Source organism: Neolamprologus multifasciatus, chromosome 2, assembly GCF_963576455.1.
Source record: "Neolamprologus multifasciatus chromosome 2, fNeoMul1.2, whole genome shotgun sequence".
Taxonomy (NCBI): domain Eukaryota; kingdom Metazoa; phylum Chordata; class Actinopteri; order Cichliformes; family Cichlidae; genus Neolamprologus; species Neolamprologus multifasciatus.
In genome coordinates this window covers 28,430,154-28,450,602 of record NC_140440.1, presented here as the reverse complement: position 1 = coordinate 28,450,602, position 20,449 = coordinate 28,430,154, and the positions used below count along the sequence as shown (strand labels likewise).

The 20,449-nt window shown below is 41.0% G+C and overlaps 3 protein-coding genes across 4 annotated transcripts in view; all 3 read right to left on the bottom strand.

The window, feature by feature from the left end:
- Positions 1 to 12,282, bottom strand: part of LOC146524650 (protocadherin gamma-C5-like) — a 298,508-nt gene extending 286,226 nt beyond the window's left edge. Inside the window, exon 1 of the mRNA XM_085174258.1 lies at positions 8,504 to 12,282. Coding sequence (XP_085030384.1) covers positions 8,504 to 10,894 — 2,391 coding nt within the window. The 5' untranslated portion in view covers positions 10,895 to 12,282. The remainder of the gene's footprint in view (positions 1 to 8,503) is intronic.
- LOC146524648 (protocadherin beta-16-like) overlaps positions 1 to 20,449 on the bottom strand; it is a 277,164-nt gene that overhangs the window by 239,267 nt on the left and 17,448 nt on the right. The gene's annotated exons all lie outside the window — the stretch shown is intronic.
- Positions 1 to 20,449, bottom strand: part of LOC146524649 (protocadherin gamma-A11-like) — a 124,271-nt gene that overhangs the window by 91,764 nt on the left and 12,058 nt on the right. The gene's annotated exons all lie outside the window — the stretch shown is intronic.

The window sequence follows — 20,449 nt, the reverse complement described above, 5'->3', positions numbered from 1 at the left end:
CGTAGTTAAAACAAAAGAGGAGAAGGTTAATCTCCTCTTTTGTGTATCACCAACATGGACAGATACACATCAACGCCTGCGTGGCAGCAGGGCCATGCTTGAAGAAACTGTCATACGAAGTTGAATACTGACAAATTAACGTAATGATAAAAAAATAAAAAATAAAACAAAAATAGCGGTCTTATTTGCGACTATGATGAAATCAGAATAATAAAAACAACAGCAGTAGCATTCCAAATGCTCATTGGGAGATAATATGAGCATTGGTGACAGCACTGAAGAATTACACGAGGGGGGGGAATATAAAGGTTCAACCAAAATTAAAAACAAACAAAAACTGAACTGTACACTTTACAAGGCCTACATCAATACGCTGACTGCAATTTATTTGGACTAAAGCTGTATATATTCAGCTGTAGATGAATTTGATGTGAATCGAATCTAATACTTCTTAAGTTATTAGAAAGAAATTCAAATATATACTATATTTACTGCTAGATTTAAGTGACAACTCAACAAGAAATGTGGCATTCAAACACAGTACTGAGAAGACAAAACAGCGCTTGAATGAGCAAATATAAGGTGTCTTTAATTATTCTAAACCAAAAAGCCACAAGAGAAACTATATGGATATGTTATCTTATATCCCCAAAGGTTAATAAAGCTTTTCATTTTTATTTTTTTCTTATTTTTTTCCCTATTTTAAAAAACACAAAAGAATAACTGAAAGTTTGAGACTGGCCGTTAAGTTTCAAGGCCAGTTCAAAGTTAAGACATGTTTTATTTTTTGTTTCTGTATCAGCCCTATTTTAAAAAAAATTAATTGGCATATTAACAGTGGAATATTATAGACTTTCAGTACTATTGATATCAATTTGCTGAACACTGAAGAACACGAACAAGTGACTTAATTCGGATTCAAAAGCACAAAGCCTACCTCCAGGGGGTCCAAAGAATCTTCAATAGTTTTAAAAAAGTCTGATGGACTTTTCTTCAGAGTCTGGTCAGCAGGCAGCGTGTTGTCATTGTATGATGTCACGAACTTAAAGTCACTGGTTCTTGAACCTGTGGTCAGGTACGCGTCATAATTGTAAGCGCTGCGTAAAGTTCCTGTGCCATCAACATCTGCGTAATTAGGAGGGAGATAACCGCTGGGGATGGCAACTGCTCCATCAAATAACAATCTTGGCTTTCTCCTGCGACAAAACCTCAAACCCAGGATGATGATGATGAAAGTCAGAAAAAACGTGGACACAGACACCAGCGCGATGATCAGATAAGAGGTCAGTTTGGAATTGCTCTCATTGTAAGACAGATCCTTCAGTTCTGGCACCTCAGCCAAGTTATCAGAAATGAGTAAATACATGGAACAGGTGGCAGACAGAGAGGGCTGTCCGTTATCTTTCACTGCCACTACAAGGTTCTGTTTCATGCTGTCAGATTCAGAAATGTCCCGCTGTGTCCTGATCTCTCCGCTGTGGACACCAATGGTAAAAAGTCCCGGATCAGTGGATTTGACTATTTGATAGGACAGCCAGGCGTTCTGTCCGGAGTCTGCGTCCACCGCGATCACTTTGGACACCAGAGAGCCTCCGTGTGCAGCTTTGGGGACCAGCTCGGTCATGAAGGAGTTGCCCTCCGGGGAGGGGTACAGGATCTGAGGAGAGTTGTCATTCACATCTGAGATGAACACACTCACTGTCACGTTGCTGCTGAGAGGAGGAGAACCGTTGTCTCTGGCCATCACGTGGACTTTAAAACTCCTGAACTGTTCATAATCAAACGACCTCACAGCGTGGATCACACCCGTGTCTCCGTTCACAGACAGATAGGAGGACACCGGGGCACCGTTCACTTCACCAGCTAACAGAGAATAAACCACTGTACCGTTCTGTCTCCAGTCGGGGTCTCGAGCACTAACGGAACATAAAGTGGAGCCCGGTTTGTTATTCTCACTCACATATGCGCTGTACGACTGTTCCTCAAACACAGGTGGGTTGTCGTTGATGTCAGCTACAGATAACTGAACACTTTTAAAAGAGGACAGAGGTGGAGAGCCCTCGTCAGTGGCAGTGATTGTAATGTTGTAATCAGACACTAGTTCACGGTCCAGTTGTCCCGTGGTCACCAGAGAATAATAGTTTTTAATAGATGGAACCAACTTAAAGGGGACACCCTGCTGGATGGTGCAGTGGACCTGTTGATTTTTCCCAGAGTCTGCATCCTGCACATGAATGATGCCCACCTCTGCACCCGATGATATGCTCTCGGGTATGCGGTTTGATAATGAACTGATATGGATGACTGGGGCGTTATCATTGACGTCAGTTATATCTATTACAACCTTTGTTTCTGTAGAAAGGCCATAACCATCTTTCCCTTCAATTAGCATTTCAAACTTCGACTCTTCTTCATAATCAACATTTCTTGCGAGTATAATTTCTCCGGTATTTTCATTTAAAGAAAATATTTCCTTTGCTATATCACTTATTCCGCTGAATTCATATGTTATTTCACCATTAACTCCTTCATCTGCATCTGTAGCACTCACTGTTGCAACTACTGTATCTATAGGGGAGTTTTCAGGAAGAGAAGCCTCATAGATTGTATGAGTGAAAACTGGGGCGTTATCATTAGCATCCAGTACGGTGATTTTAATGACTGCTGTGCCTGATTTCGGAGGATTACCACCATCGACGGCTGTCAGCAATAAAGCCACATCTTGCTGCTCTTCGCGATCTAATTCCCTGTCTAAAACTAACTCGCTGTATTTTGTGCCGACGGCATTCGTTAGTACGTTCAGAGCAAAATAATTATTCCTTTGCAAAATGTAATTCTGAACAGCATTTTGTCCTATGTCTGCATCGCGTGCTGCATTTATTCTGTAGCGAGAACCTTTCGGAGCTAATTCACCAATATCCAATTTAACGACGTCTTTAACAAAAACTGGTGGATTGTCATTTACATCCTGAATTTGCAAAGATATCCGGTGCGATTCGAGTGGATCTTCCAGTACTAGTTCACATTTTAAATTGCAAGAAACCTTAGCTCCACATAGCTCCTCTCGATCAATCCGATCACCAACAACCAGTTCTCCAGCATCAACGTTTATCTCGCAGTAACGTTTACGGTTTCCTTTGAGAGCAATCCGAGCCTTTCGAGCGGAAAGACTGCTTACTTGAAGCCCAAGGTCCTTGGCTATGTTTCCAATCACCGATCCTTGTTTCATTTCCTCGGGGAAAGAATAGCTCACATCGCCACAACACAGCTCTACTGCCAGAAGAAAACACATGAAAGTGCAGACAAGGTTCACCGAAAACACGAAATATGCCATCACTCAAAAAATAAACTGAATGAAAAAGAAGGAGGTGGTCAGCATTCCTCAGAAACACAAAATCATGTGTTCATGTGCGAGTAATTCAAGGAGTACAGTGCAGTGGCAAACAATAAGCTTTAACACTGTGGGTGGAGACGCTTGATTGTCTCATCTGTAGCCTGTTTTACAATTTTCGATTGGTAGACAGCGACACTCGCTGCATCCTACAAGGATTACAAAATAGCCTCAAGTTGACGAAAAGCAAGAAACTTAGCTAATCGAAAGAGACTTCATCCCGAGAAGAATGGCAGACGACAAAAGGCGCTTTCTATTGATTAATCCGGTTCTGTTTTATCTGTTCAATACCATCTACCCCACGGTACGTTAGCAATAAAATGTAGTACTAGATTGGATGATACTGTTGCTACAAACATGTATTTCTTGTTTATAAATGTAATTGAGCAAAAACCTGTAAAAACTCATAACTGAAAGCGTCAACCTGACACAACATCCAAGCAAAAATTCAGCCTAAAAGAAAGAGTTCCTGAATACCCAATTCAGCTCTGTAACAAAAGTCGAAACTATTATGAAGGAAAAAATTTTTTTTTCTCATTATTATATTAAATTATTCTGCAAAGTTTTTTGTTGTTTGTTTTGCTTAATTCATTAATTTATTTATTTATTTTTAACGAATGGGTAAATCAAACTGCATAATTTCGTTGAATAATTAACACAACATATTTGACTGTGAGTAAATTCAAGAAAAAATTCTAATAATAAACACAACAAACAGAACGGAGTTTTATGACGTATGAAGGCAAACCTTTACAGGTATTCGCTCTACCAAACTAAGAGTTGAACCTTAGGAACATCCACAGTGAAAAATCCATTATTCAATCTGCAAGATTTCGTATCGTTTATCTCTGTGACTTTTTTGTTTCTTTTTTCTTAATTAATTAATATATTCATTCAGTTGAAATAATGGCAATGACATGAAGTGATATTAAAACAAAAACGACGAATTTGTAGTAATATTCTCGGTTAATGATGTTATTCGGAGATTTACAAACTCAAGTTCATGCGTACAGTAATATACAATATTTTCATCTATGAAAAAAACAGTTTTATGAAAATAGTTGATTTGATTGAAAGAAAATAACAACGAATTTTTTGAATGACGTAAGTGTAAAGACGTCAACGTGGTATTCTTACCTGTGGAGGGTCGTCAGACTCCCCAAAAGCCTCGAGAAAATCTGATGGACTTTTCTTCAGAGTCTCATCAGCGGGCAGCGTGTTGTCATTGTATGATGTCACGAACTTAAAGTCACTGGTTCTAGAACCTGTGGTCAGGTACGCATCATAATTGTAAGTGCTGCGTAAAGTTCCTGTGCCATCAACATCTGCGTAATTAGGAGGGAGATAACCGCTGGGGATGGCAACTGCTCCGTCAAACAACAGTCTGGGCTTTCTCCTGCGACAAAACCTCAAACCCAGGATGATGATGATGAAAGTCAGAAAAAACGTGGACACAGACACCAACGCGATGATCAGATAAGAGGTCAGTTTGGAATTGCTCTCATTATAAGACAGATCCTTCAGTTCTGGCACCTCAGCCAAGTTATCAGAAATGAGTAAATACATGGAACAGGTGGCAGACAGAGAGGGCTGTCCGTTATCTTTCACTGCCACTACAAGGTTCTGTTTCATGCTGTCAGATTCAGAAATGTCCCGCTGTGTCCTGATCTCTCCGCTGTGTACACCAATAGTAAAAAGTCCCGGATCAGTGGATTTGACTATTTGATAGGACAGCCAGGCGTTCTGTCCGGAGTCTGCGTCCACCGCGATCACTTTGGACACCAGAGAGCCTCCGTGTGCAGCTTTGGGGACCAGCTCGGTCATGAAGGAGTTGCCCTCCGGGGAGGGGTACAGGATCTGAGGAGAGTTGTCATTCACATCTGAGATGAACACACTCACGGTCACGTTGCTGCTGAGAGGAGGAGAACCGTTGTCTCTGGCCATCAAGTGGACTTTAAAACTCCTGAACTGTTCATAATCAAACGACCTCACAGCGTGGATCACACCCGTGTCTCCGTTCACAGACAGATAGGAGGACACCGGGGCACCGTTCACTTCACCAGCTAACAGAGAATAAACCACTGTACCGTTCTGTCTCCAGTCGGGGTCTCGAGCACTAACGGAACATAAAGTGGAGCCTGGTTTGTTATTCTCACTCACATATGCGCTGTACGACTGTTCCTCAAACACAGGTGGGTTGTCGTTGATGTCAGCTACAGATAACTGAACACTTTTAGAAGAGGACAGAGGTGGAGAGCCCTCGTCAGTGGTAGTAATTGTAATGTTGTAATCAGACACTAGTTCACGGTCCAGTTGTCCTGTGGTGACCAGAGAATAATAGTTTTTAATAGATGGAACCAACTTAAAGGGGACACCCTGCTGGATGGAGCAGCGGACCTGTCGGTTATTCTCAGAGTCTCTGTCCTGCACGTTAATGATGCCCACCTCTGTACCAGTTGGCGCGTTCTCGGGTATGGGATTAGACAGTGATTTTAAATAAACTACAGGGGCGTTATCATTTTCATCAGTTAGCGCTATGTAAACTTTTGCAGACGAACTTAATCCCAGACCGTCATTGGCTATGACTGGCAGTTCAAATGCATTCTTTTTCTCAAAATCAGTTGTACCAATTACTCTGATTTCGCCAGTTTTAAAATCAATAGAAAACACCTTTTCATCGATATCTGACACATGGCCAAAGTCATAGGACACCTCGCCATTCACTCCCTCATCAGCATCTGTAGCGCTGACTCTAACCACTACAGTATTAAGAGGAGAGTTTTCGGGTATGCTGGCTTTATAGACGGCTTGGCTGAATACTGGAGCATTATCATTAGCATCCAGTACGGTAACATGTATCATAACAGTGCTTGATCTCTGTGGTGAACCACCATCAACAGCTGTGAGAGGTAAATTAATCTCTTGCTGTGTTTCTCTGTCGAGTTTGTGCTCAAGAACAAGCTCGACGTTGTTTGCATCAACCATTAAAATAAAGTTATCATTTTTTTGTAGACTGTACCTCTGAACAGAATTTTTGCCTATATCCGCATCGTGCGCGCCCTCTATTCGGAAACGAGTCCCCTTTTCTGCTGACTCCCTTATTTCCATTTTAATGGAATTTCTTTTGAATTGTGGAGAGTTGTCGTTTATATCTTGAACATGTAGATTTATACGATGTAGTTCTAAAGGATTCTCCAGTACAAGTTCCTGGATTAAAATGCATGACGGTTTCGTGCCACAAAGACTCTCTCTGTCAAGCTGCTCGGCAACGCTCAAATCTCCCGTTTGTAAACTAACGGCACAAAATCGTTCGTTATCTCCTTCTGCGTCAACACGGGCCTTGCGAGATGACAATGTAGTAATATCCAAACCGAGATCCTTAGCTATATTTCCAAAGACAGTTCCTGGTTTCAGCTCCTCTTGGATAGAATAGCTTACTTCAGTACACACGGATTGCAGCGCAAGTATACAGACGACAAAGAGGGTAATCAGGCCAGGCTCTAAAAATCCACCGTATTCCATAATTACAAAAACAGAAACATCCGCCAGCAAAGAAAAGATACAACGGAGTTAGTTCAGCTCTCGAACGCGTTTGCGATGGAGTGAATTAAACAAATCCAAATACAGAAATCAGCACTGCAATCCAATGGTTCCTTCCAACACAAAGCGCAGGAACAATGGGTGGAGACGATGGCGTTGACGTTACAATGTTTCAAAGTAATCTGGTAGACAGCGACACGATGTGTTCATTTCGGACAGAACATCTGGTAAAATACCAGATTGACAGGTTAATGACGTCATGCAACTATTTCCCATATAAACACAATTAAGCACCTTAATATATTAAATTGTATTAATTTCATTAAAGCAAGTAACTACAGCCACAGTTTCTGCTAGGATCAAAGAATCTGTTAAGTGCTGTGATGGAAGTAAGTAAAACCATGTTGCAGTGCACACTTATAACGTTGTTTTAACGCCAGCGAACGCAGTATTTAGCATATATCTACAAAATTGCAATATTGTGTTATTTAGCTTAAACTGCGATTAAACTTAACATTTTCTCTGCAAGTAAATGTTAAAGAAAATAGCAGCATGTAAAATTTGTCTCCAAACTACTTTCCGTATGGTTGCCTTCTATGTGTTCAGCACCATGGACAGAGTCTACTCAAACAAGTCCTTACACTCAGTTTGTATAAAAGAAAAATACAGTCTTTGTCAGTATGTTACAACATTTTAAATGAAGAAAAGTCAAAGTAACAAATCACTAGTCATATGGCAGCACCTCTAGTCCAAAGAGCATGCACATTACTGTTGGTCGCAGTTAAAACATAACTTTAATAAACTTGGAATACTGTACTAACTTGGAATCAAACTATTCAAGGGATGCATGTAGCTATAGGGCAATTTTATCAGACTTGCCAAAAAAGAAACACAATATACTTGTATTAACCAATGATCCTCCTCTGAAAGCACAATGACTATTGTTTTAAATATTGCTCCATAAACAGATGAGCTAAAGCTTTCTGGGAGAATCCTGTTTGCTTCTCTTATGTCTGTTTATGGCCTCACGGTATGTGTTCAAAGTGAGTTATTACTCAGATAATTATTTACTGAGAGTGCAATAATAATTAATCTGAAGATGATCCATTGCTGAAAGGAAAACAAGTAACATCTTAAAGAAGGGATGGGGTTCTAAAAAGTAAGTAGACAGTTAAACTTTTTCATCTTTCAATGAGAAAAATATTTGGAAGACAAAACAATATAATTCCACTATTTCTAATTGACATATAACACACTAAGTTATTAGATAAAACAGTAAAATAATGCCAGTGGAGCAACAACACCTAAAAGAAAACTGATCTGATAGATAAGAAGATTAAAAATAAAAATAATAATCGTTAAGTATTACCTGACAATATGTTCTGGGAAGTTAATTGTGAATGGGGTGTTAACTAATTTTTTTCCTTTGATGAATGTTAGTTAAGAACATTTGATATAATAGCATTTAAAAAAATGTAACTGAAATAAACGGTTGCTCGAAATTGACAAATACCATGTAGAGATTGACATCACACGTTTGTCAAAAAGAAGCTTATTTCAGTCTTTTCTTACCTGGGGAGGGTCATCCGACTCCCCAAACGACTCGAGAAAATCTGATGGGCTTTTCTTCAGAGTCTGATCAGCGGGCAGCGTGTTGTCATTGTATGATGTCACAAACTTAAAGTCACTGGTTCTTGAACCTGTGGTCAGGTATGCATCATAATTGTAAGTGCTGCGTAAAGTTCCTGTGCCATCAACATCTGCGTAATTAGGAGGGAGATAACCGCTGGGGATGGCAACTGCTCCATCAAACAGCAGTCTGGGCTTTCTCCTGCGACAAAACCTCAAACCCAAGATGATGATGATGAAAGTCAGAAAAAACGTGGACACAGACACCAGCGCGATGATCAGATAAGAGGTCAGTTTGGAATTGTTCTCATTAAAAGACAGATCCTTCAGTTCTGGCACCTCCGCCAAGTTATCAGAAATAAGTAAATACATGGAACAGGTGGCAGACAGAGAGGGCTGTCCGTTATCTTTCACTGCCACTACAAGGTTCTGTTTCATGCTGTCAGATTCAGAAATGTCCCGCTGTGTCCTGATCTCTCCGCTGTGGACACCAATAGTAAAAAGTCCCGGATCAGTGGATTTGACTATTTGATAGGACAGCCAGGCGTTCTGTCCGGAGTCCGCGTCCACCGCGATCACTTTGGACACCAGAGAGCCTCCGTGTGCAGCTTTGGGGACCAGCTCGGTCATGAAGGAGTTGCCCTCCGGGGAGGGATACAGGATCTGAGGAGAGTTGTCATTCACATCTGAGATGAACACACTCACGGTCACGTTGCTGCTGAGTGGAGGAGAACCGTTGTCTCTGGCCATCACGTTGACTTTAAAATTCCTGAACTGTTCATAATCAAACGACCTCACAGAGTGGATCACACCCGTGTCTCCGTTCACAGACAGATAGGAGGACACCGGGGCACCGTTCACCTCACCAGCTAACAGAGAATAAACCACTGTACCGTTCTGTCTCCAGTCAGGGTCTCGAGCACTAACGGAACATAAAGTGGAGCCCGGTTTGTTATTCTCACTCACATATGCGCTGTATGACTGCTCATCAAACACAGGTGGGTTGTCATTGATGTCAGCTACAGATAACTGAACACTTTTAGAAGAGGACAGAGGTGGAGAGCCCTCGTCAGTGGCAGTGATTGTAATGTTATAATCAGACACTAGTTCACGGTCCAGTTGTCCCGTGGTCACCAGAGAATAATAGTTTTTAATAGACGGAACCAACTTAAAGGGGACACCCTGCTGGATGGAGCAGCGGACCTGTCCGTTATTCTCAGAGTCTCTGTCCTGCACGTTAATGATGCCCACCTCTGTGCCAGGCGGCACGTTCTCAGCAGCGGGGTTCATTAATGACTTTATATATATTACTGGTGCATTGTCATTAACATCGGTGATATCGATCATTACTTTAGCGTCGGATGAAAGCCCATAACCATCTTTGGCCTCTATACGCATCTCATATTTTGAATTTGTCTCAAAATCAAGCATTCCTGTGACTTTTATCTCTCCTGTTTTACTGTCCAGTGAAAAAACCCTTTTAGCTCTTTCTGTAATGCGATTAAATTCGTACGACACCTCCCCGTTCACTCCTTCATCTGCATCAGTTGCGCTTACAATTACAACCAAAGTGTTAAGATTTGAATTTTCAGGTAGATTGGCTTTGTAAACGGCCTGGTCAAACACTGGCGCGTTATCGTTAGCATCCAACACAGTAACGTGTATAACGGCACTTCCTGACCTCTGTGGATTTCCACCATCGACTGCAGTCAGGATGAAATTTAAATCGTTCTCCTTTTCGCGGTCTAGCTCTTTATCTAGCACCAGCTCGATGCTCTTAGTCCCATCAGCATCTTCTCGAACAGATAAAACAAAATGGTCATTCTTTTGTAAACTGTATTGTTTGACTGCGTTCTGCCCAATATCTGCATCATGTGCTTCATTCACGCGGTATCGAGCTCCTTTATCTGCTGATTCTGTTATTTCCAACTTAACTGTATCTTTGGGGAAAACTGGTGAATTGTCGTTTACATCCAGAATAAGCAGTGAAATACGGTGCAGCTCCAAAGGGCTCTCCACGACTAATTCAAATTTAAGCATGCACGAAAGCCTCTCCCCGCACAGCTCCTCCCTGTCAATCTTCTCCCTGATGACAAAATTTCCAGTCTTGAGGTCAATGTCGCAGTAATGCTGGTAGTTTTCCTCTGTATCAATCCGGGCTTTACGAGTGAACAATTTAGCTACTTCCAGGCCGAGATCCTTGGCAATATTCCCAACAATGGATCCCGGTCTCATCTCCTCCGGTGCAGAATAGCTGAGGTCTGCAGCGGTTATCTCGAAAAACAGAGCAAAGCCGAACACAAAACACAGTGAGGCTTGTCTTTTTAGGGCCATTTTTTTCACCCAAAAAAGACACGAATACAAAAATGCCCCTTCCGCTGGGAATATTACACAAAGTGATAACAAAACAGCGTATATCGCGACTACAACAATGGTAGCTCTAGTTTTAGACTAATATCTTCGTTGGTAGTGGGTGGGGAATTGAACCTCTTCATATCTGCTAGTGAGCAGCGACGCTGTGAGTTAATTTGAGATATTACAAATAAACATCTTATAAGCTAGTATAAAATGCCACAGTTACAGCCATAACGACCACCGTAATCGTTTTGTTGCCAATTTTAATTCACAAAAGAAACCGATTTTTCCTGCAAGTTTGGACTTTGATTTTGTGTTAAAGTACAAAAAAGCACAAAGTTTCATTCAGCACCACAGACAGCGCTTCAAGGTTGAGGAAAATACATACATACTTCTCTCATTTAAATTTTCTGAAAGTGACAACATGATGGACTTTTCTAAAAACACATTAAAATAACACTAGTCCTATATTTTTAAAAAACGAATATTTAGTGGAGAATCTAAAGTCCCGCAAAAGAAAAAAACAGGGTGTTTAATCATAAGGCATAGAAAATGAGTGAAAGACATTTTTAACGAAGAATAAAAGAATAATACTTTTATTTAGTCTATTGTTTGATGATTAAAAAACGCCTGGAACTACAACATCTAATAGGCGTTTGCAGCAGACACACAATTTCCACGGACAAAACTAATCAATATTCTAAGTGTTCTTGAAATTTGAGAGATAATTTGTTTATTTTTCCATTAATTAAGTAAATGTGACGTGTGTTAAAAGTAGTTAGTAAACACCACTTAACAACAGTTTCTATAAATGTACTAAAATTATTTTTAAAACATTTCATCTGTAGCACAAGTACAAGTTTAACGAGCTCGTGATTACACGAATTACATTTAAAATATCAATCTGACAAGTGGAACTTCACATCTAACAGCAAGCAATGGACTTATTAGGCACACTGTCCTACAGAGAATTAACTGATAATTAAATTGATAAATGTTATTGACCAATCAGTATTTCAGAATGTCAATTTGTGATGACTAACAATTTTCACTTAAACATGACTAAAATTATAATTCAACAAGTTGCAGACAAGTAATAATCGTAAAATATTTTTTAATCATTTAATATTTTTTAAAATGGCAAAAGCCAGTAAAATAACTGCATAACTAGTGACATTTGGAAACAAAACGTGCACATCAGTCACTTGAAAAGGGCTGTGCCAAAAAAAGGAATATCAAGAAAATGCGTGCCAGTGAATGCCTTCATATGAATCAACACCTCTAAAAGATTTAAAAACTGAGAAGAAAGTAGCAGAAGTGCATAACATTACACTGCAACGTTAAATTAGATTATTTAAAAAAAAGTGTCCTACCTCTACAGACTCATCTGAATTATCAAACATTTCAGCAAAGTCTGATGGACTTTTCTTCAGAGTCTGGTCAGCAGGCAGCGTGTTGTCATTGTACGATGTCACAAACTTAAAGTCACTGGTTCTAGAACCTGTGGTCAGGTACGCGTCATAATTGTAAGTGCTGCGTAAAGTTCCTGTGCCATCAACATCTGCGTAATTAGGAGGGAGATAACCGCTGGGGATGGCAACTGCTCCGTCAAACAACAGTCTTGGCTTTCTCCTGCGACAAAACCTCAAACCCAGGATGATGACGATGAAAGTCAGAAAAAACGTGGACACAGACACCAGCGCGATGATCAGATAAGAGGTCAGTTTGGAATTGCTCTCATTATAAGACAGATCCTTCAGTTCCGGCACCTCAGCCAAGTTATCAGAAATAAGTAAATACATGGAACAGGTGGCAGACAGAGAGGGCTGTCCGTTATCTTTCACTGTCACTACAAGGTTCTGTTTCATGCTGTCAGATTCAGAAATGTCCCGCTGTGTCCTGATTTCTCCGCTGTGGACACCAATGGTAAAAAGTCCCGGATCAGTGGATTTCACTATATGATAGGACAGCCAGGCGTTCTGTCCGGAGTCTGCGTCCACCGCGATCACTTTGGACACCAGAGAGCCTCCGTGTGCAGCTTTGGGGACCAGCTCGGTCATGAAGGAGTTGCCCTCCGGGGATGGGTACAGGATCTGAGGAGAGTTGTCATTCACATCTGAGATGAACACACTCACGGTCACGTTGCTGCTGAGTGGAGGAGAACCGTTGTCTCTGGCCATCACGTGGACTTTAAAATTCCTGAACTGTTCATAATCAAACGACCTCACAGCGTGAATCACACCCGTGTCTCCGTTCACAGACAGATAGGAGGACACCGGGGCACCGCTCACCTCTCCAGCTAACAGAGAATAAACCACTGTACCGTTCTGTCTCCAGTCGGGGTCTCGAGCACTAACGGAACATAAAGTGGAGCCAGGTTTGTTATTCTCACTCACATATGCGCTGTATGACTGCTCATCAAACACAGGTGGGTTGTCATTGATGTCAGCTACAGATAACTGAACACTTTTAAAAGAGGACAGAGGTGGAGAGCCCTCGTCAGTGGCAGTGATTGTAATGTTGTAATCAGATACTAGTTCACGGTCCAGCTGTCCTGTGGTCACCAGAGAATAATAGTTTTTAATAGACGGAACCAACTTAAAGGGGACACCCTGCTGGAGGGAGCAGCGGACCTGTCCGTTATTCTCAGAGTCTCTGTCCTGCACGTTAATGATGCCCACCTCTGTACCAGTTGGCACGTTCTCTGCAGCGGGGTTCATCAGTGACTTTATATATATTACTGGCGCATTGTCATTAACATCGGTGATATCGATCATTACTTTAGCGTCGGATGAAAGCCCATAACCATCTTTGGCCTCTATACGCATCTCATATTTTGAATTTGTCTCAAAATCAAGCATTCCTGTGACTTTTATCTCTCCTGTTTTACTGTCCAGTGAAAAAACCCTTTTAGCTCTTTCTGTAATGCGATTAAATTCGTACGACACCTCCCCGTTCACTCCTTCATCTGCATCAGTTGCGCTTACAATTACAACCAAAGTGTTAGGATTTGAATTTTCAGGTAGATTGGCTTTGTAAACGGCCTGGTCAAACACTGGCGCGTTATCGTTAGCATCCAACACAGTAACGTGTATAACGGCACTTCCTGACCTCTGTGGATTTCCACCATCGACTGCAGTCAGGATGAAATTTAAATCGTTCTCCTTTTCGCGGTCTAGCTCTTTATCTAGCACCAGCTCGATGCTCTTAGTCCCATCAGCTTCTTCTCGAACAGATAAAACAAAATGGTCATTCTTTTGTAAACTGTATTGTTTGACTGCGTTCTGCCCAATATCTGCATCATGTGCTTCATTGACGCGGTATCGAGCTCCTTTATATGCTGATTCTCTTATTTCCAACTTAACTGTATCTTTAGGGAAAACTGGTGAATTGTCGTTTACATCCAGAATAAGCAGTGAAATACGGTGCAGCTCCAAAGGGCTCTCCACGACTAATTCAAATTTAAGCATGCACGAAAGCCTCTCCCCGCACAGCTCCTCCCTGTCAATCTTCTCCCTGATGACAAAATTTCCAGTCTTGAGGTCAATGTCGCAGTAATGCTGGTAGTTTTCCTCTGTATCAATCCGGGCTTTACGAGTGAACAATTTTGCTACTTCCAGGCCGAGATCCTTGGCAATATTCCCAACAATGGATCCCGGTCTCATCTCCTCCGGTGCAGAATAGCTGAGGTCTGCAGCGGTTATCTCGAAAAACAGAGCAAAGCCGAACACAAAACACAGTGAGGCTTGTCTTTTTAGGGCCATTTTTTCACCCAAAAAAGACACGAATAAAAAAAAAAATGCCCTTTCCGCTGGGAATATTACACAAAGTGATAACAAAACAGCGTATACCGCGACTACAACAATGGTAGCTCTAGTTTTAGACTAATATCTTCGTTGGTAGTGGGTGGGGAATTGAACCTCTTCATATCTGCTAGTGAGCAGCGACGCTGTGAGTTAATTTGAGATATTACAAATAAACATCTTATAAGCTAGTATAAAATGCCACAGTTACAGCCACAACGACCACCGTAATCGTTTTGTTGCCAATTTCAATTCACAAAAGAAACCGATTTTTCCTGCAAGTTTGGACTTTGATTTTGTGTTAAAGTACAAAAAAGCACAAAGTTTCATTCAGCACCACAGACAGCGCTTCAAGGTTGAGGATAAGACATACATACTTCCCTCATTTAAATTTTCTGAAAGTAACAACATGATGGACTTTTCTAAAAACACATTAAAATAACACTAGTCCTATATTTTTAACAGACTAATATTTATTGGAGAATCTAAAGTCCCGCAAAAGAAAAAAACAGGTTGTTTAACCATAAGGCATAGAAAATGAGTGAAAGACATTTTTAACGAAGAATAAAAGAATAATAATTTTTTTAGTCTATTGTTTGATGATTAAAAAAATGCCTTCCTATGAATCAACACCTATAAAAGATTCAAAAACTGAGAAGAAAGAAGTGCATACACTGCAACGTTAAATTAGAGTATTTAAAAAAAAAAGAGTGTCCTACCTCTATAGACTCATCTGGATTATCAAACATTTCAGCAAAGTCTGATGGACTTTTCTTCAGAGTCTGGTCAGCAGGCAGCGTGTTGTCATTGTATGATGTCACAAACTTAAAGTCACTGGTTCTTGAACCTGTGGTCAGGTACGCGTCATAATTGTAAGCACTGCGTAAAGTTCCTGTGCCATCAACATCTGCGTAATTAGGAGGGAGATAACCGCTGGGGATGGCAACTGCTCCATCAAATAACAGTCGGGGCTTTCTCCTGCGACAAAACCTCAAACCCAGGATGATGATGATGAAAGTCAGAAAAAACGTGGACACAGAAACCAGCGCGATGATCAGATAAGAGGTCAGTTTGGAATTGCTCTCATTATAAGACAGATCCTTCAATTCTGGTACCTCAGCCAAGTTATCAGAAATGAGTAAATACATGGAACAGGTGGCAGACAGAGAGGGCTGTCCGTTATCTTTCACTGCCACTACAAGGTTCTGTTTCATGCTGTCAGATTCAGAAATGTCCCGCAGTGTCCTGATCTCTCCGCTGTGGACACCAATAGTAAAAAGTCCCGGATCGGTGGATTTGACTATTTGATAGGACAGCCAGGCGTTCTGTCCGGAGTCTGCGTCCACCGCGATCACTTTGGACACCAGAGAACCTCCGTGTGCAGCTTTGGGGACCAGCTCGGTCATGAAGGAGTTGCCCTCCGGGGAGGGGTACAGGATCTGAGGGGAGTTGTCATTCACATCTGAGATGAACACACTCACGGTCACGTTGCTGCTGAGAGGAGGAGAACCGTTGTCTCTGGCCATCATGTGGACTTTAAAACACCTGAACTGTTCATAATCAAACGACCTCACAGCATGGATCACACCCGTGTCTCCGTTCACAGACAGATAGGAGGACACCGGGGCACCGTTCACCTCACCAGCTAACAGAGAATAAACCACTGTACCGTTCTGTCTCCAGTCGGGGTCTCGAGCACTAACGGAACATAAAGTGGAGCCTGGTTTGTTATTCTCACTCACGTATGCGCTGTACGACTGTTCGTCAAACACAGGTGGGTTGTCGTTGATATCAGCTACAGATAACTGAACACTTTCAGAGGAGGACAGAGGTGGAGAGCCCTCGTCAGTGGCAGTGATTGTAATGTTGTAATCAGATACTAGTTCACGGTCCAGTTGTCCTGTCGTGACCAGAGAATAGTAGTTTTTAATAGAAGGAACCAACTTAAAGGGGACACCCTGCTGGATGGAGCAGCGGACCTGTCCGTTATTCTCAGAGTCTTTGTCCTGCACGTTAATGATTCCCACCTCTGTACCAGGTGACGCGTTCTCGGGTATGGAGTTAGATAGTGATTTTAAACTAATCCCAGGTGGGTTGTCATTTACATCTGACAGCTCAATTATTACTTTTGAGTCTGAGGTAAGACCATATCCGTCTTTAGCATCTACACGCATTTCGTAAACGGACTCTTCTTCAAAATCCAAATGTCCGATTACCTTTATTTCTCCTGTGATGTGATTTAAATCAAATGCTCTTCTACCAGTCTCTGATATACGACTCAGCTCATAAGTCACCTTACCATTTAGACCTTCATCTGCATCAGTTGCAGCCACTTTAACCACTACAGTATATAAAGGAGAATTTTCAGGAAGACTGGCTTTATACACAGCTTGACTAAAAACCGGAGCGTTATCGTTAGCGTCTAAGACAATGACATGTACTGTAGTCGTACCACTTCTTTTAGGACTGCCCCCATCCAATGCAGTAAGCAGTAATCGGAATTCCCGCTGTTCCTCGCGATCTAATTCCTTTTGCAACACTAGTTCCGCAAATTTGCCTCCATCTAATTTAGTCTGCATTTTCAGCACTAGATAACTGTTAGTCTGCAACACATATCTTTGAACAGCGTTTTGTCCAATATCGAGATCGTGTGCTTCCAAAATACGGAAACGGGATCCCTTTACAGCCAATTCATTGATTTCTATTTTTATTTCATCTTTCGCAAAAACAGGTTGATTGTCATTGATATCTTGTATTTGTAATGAAATTTGATGTAACATAAGTGGCGCCTCTAAGACCAATTCAGATTTGAGGATGCAAGATGCCTTTTCGCCACAAAGAGCCTCTCTATCAATCCTCTCAGCTACAATTAAATCGCCAGTGCTTGGATTTATGTCACAATACCGTTTACGGTTCAGATCGCTGTCAATGCGGGCCTTTCGAACAGATAATTCCCCCACGTTCAGTCCGAGGTCCCTTGCTACATTTCCTATGACAGATCCGGTCTTCATTTCCTCGGGAAAAGAATAGCTCACATCTCCATAGCCGAAGTGAAAGGATTGAAGAAAGAAAGCAAAGCTGTATAGCAGGCCCGCCACCGAATTTCTAATGTGTGCCATCTTTGGACAAAAAATACAAAGAAAAACACTCGAAAACGTTTAACAGTCCAAACTGTATCAGTGCGAAAACAAGTGCGCTCTTTTCACATCAGTTATAATCGAAAATATTTCCAGAGAATGGTGGACAAAAGCAGACCCAAAGGGACAGTTTGACAATGACAAGACTGCATTAACACTAACAAACCAAGAGCTATGGGTGGAGGTATGTTTCCACTGCTGGTAAACAGCGACTCTCTGAGTTCAAATGCGTTGTCTGCACGTGAAATATTTAACTTGCAGACAACGCATTGGTTTCCTTTATGACCACAGCACACACAGCACACTACTTAAAAAAAAAAAAAAGGGGGGGGGGGGTTACAGCTAAACGTATTGTCAATTTATATTTTAATACCGATCTGGGTAGGCAACATTTTTCGACTGGTAAAAACATTCATTACTAAAGAAAATTAGTAGTCCCAGTAACCAAAGGAGCTTGCAAAGAAAAGCGTCTGGACTTCTTTAAGTTACTTGAAAACGTCCCAGTAACGTCCACGTTCAATTACCATTTCACGGGTGCGCATTCTCCCTAAAAAATGGAAAATGCATAAGTAGAGTAAATACAAACATAAGCACTCATCTTCGGGTAGAGTAAGAAGTATAAAAACATGAAAAATCAAATTAAGAAGCTTTAAATATCATCCACAAACTCAATTATGCAATAAGAAAAATCACAAGCCAGGGAAAATATTCATCAGAGAAATAAAATGAATTACAATATTGAGCTTAATCAAGTGTTTTCCTAATTCGTGAGGGTCCATTTATCAGTACGGGCAAATGTGACCTCCTTGGAAAGGAAATAACCCATGATTGCTATTGAGAATTACCATCTGAATAATACCGTAGATTTTAAAGACAGCAAGCATTCTTGTACTGTAACTGAATCTCTAAAGGAGAGGGTGATGACACTTTTTCAACCTGTTGGAAGGTTATGAAGTCCATGGCAAGGTGAGTGTTTGTTACTTTGTTGTTTTTTAATTTGTTAAGTTAAGAACCTCAGAATACCAAACAAAGAGCAATTTGAACTTTAACATGTCAATCTGAATTATGATAGTTCATATATCAGCAATATCTTCTGCATAGAATTTTTGCTTTTGATATCTATTACTAATTTCTATTAACCATATAATGCCAGAGAAAGACTCCATCACTTTGGAGTCTCTCTCTGGCATTATATGATTAATACATCCTTTCAAATGGGAAAAGTTCATTTTTAATTCTGGACTTGGAAAAAGTAAAACCTGACAAATAAAGTCAATTCTTTTTCCATTTCTATAGCCAAATGTTTTTTTTTCTTTCTTAATTATCACTCCCCTAAATCTTTCTATTATGTAATGAAATGCAGCTTCTAATACACATGCTGAAGTTCATAGTTCAGAAGAGAAAATTAAAATGCATGACAGTGACATAAAAATAGATTTAAGGACACTGTTTCTACTAAGGCAGTATCTGACTACAATATGACTGTTTTCATTAATATTAAATGAAATAAAATAGATGGAATTAAAAACCTAAAAAAGATTCCGAATATCTATAGAAGAAAGTTTGATTGGTGAAGGTGCAAATTTATCCCCCAAAAAAAGATTTATAAATTTAACGCCAGTAAATAAGTCATACCTCTAGAGACATATCTGATTCTTCAAATGCATCAGCAAAATCTGATGGACTTCAAAGAATATATTATAAATGTAAAAAATTAAAGACATAACAAAACACTGCAATTTTGATAACCCGGTTATTTCAGAAACCTACCTCTATTGAAGTATCGAGATCTTCAAATGGATCAGCAAAGTCTAATGGACTTTTCTTCAGAGTCTGGTCAGCAGGCAGCGTGTTGTCATTGTATGATGTCACAAACTTAAAGTCACTGGTTCTAGATCCCGTGGTCAGGTATGCGTCATAATTGTAAGTGCTGCGTAAAGTTCCTGTGCCATCAACATCTGCGTAATTGGGAGGGAGATAACCACTGGGGATTGCAACTGCTCCATCAAACAAAAGTCTGGGCTTTCTCCTGCGACAAAACCTCAAACCCAGGATGATGATGATGAAAGTCAGAAAAAACGTGGAGACAGACACCAGCGCGATGATCAGATAAGAGGTCAGTTTGGAATTGCTCTCATTATAAGACAGATCCTTCAGTTCAGGTACCTCAGCCAAGTTATCAGAAATAAGTAAATACATGGAACAGGTGGCAGACAGAGAGGGCTGTCCGTTATCTTTCACTGCCACTACAAGGTTCTGTTTCATGCTGTCAGATTCAGAAATGTCCCGCTGTGTCCTAATCTCTCCGCTGTGGACACCAATGGTAAAAAGTCCCGGATCAGTGGATTTGACTATTTGATAGGACAGCCAGGCGTTCTGTCCGGAGTCCGCGTCCACCGCGATCACTTTGGACACCAGAGAGCCTCCGTGTGCAGCTTTGGGGACCAGCTCGGTCAAAAAGGAGTTGCCCTCCGGGGAGGGGTACAGGATCTGAGGAGAGTTGTCATTCACATCTGAGATGAAAACACTCACGGTCACGTTGCTGCTGAGAGGAGGAGAACCGTTGTCTCTGGCCATCACGTGGACTTTAAAAC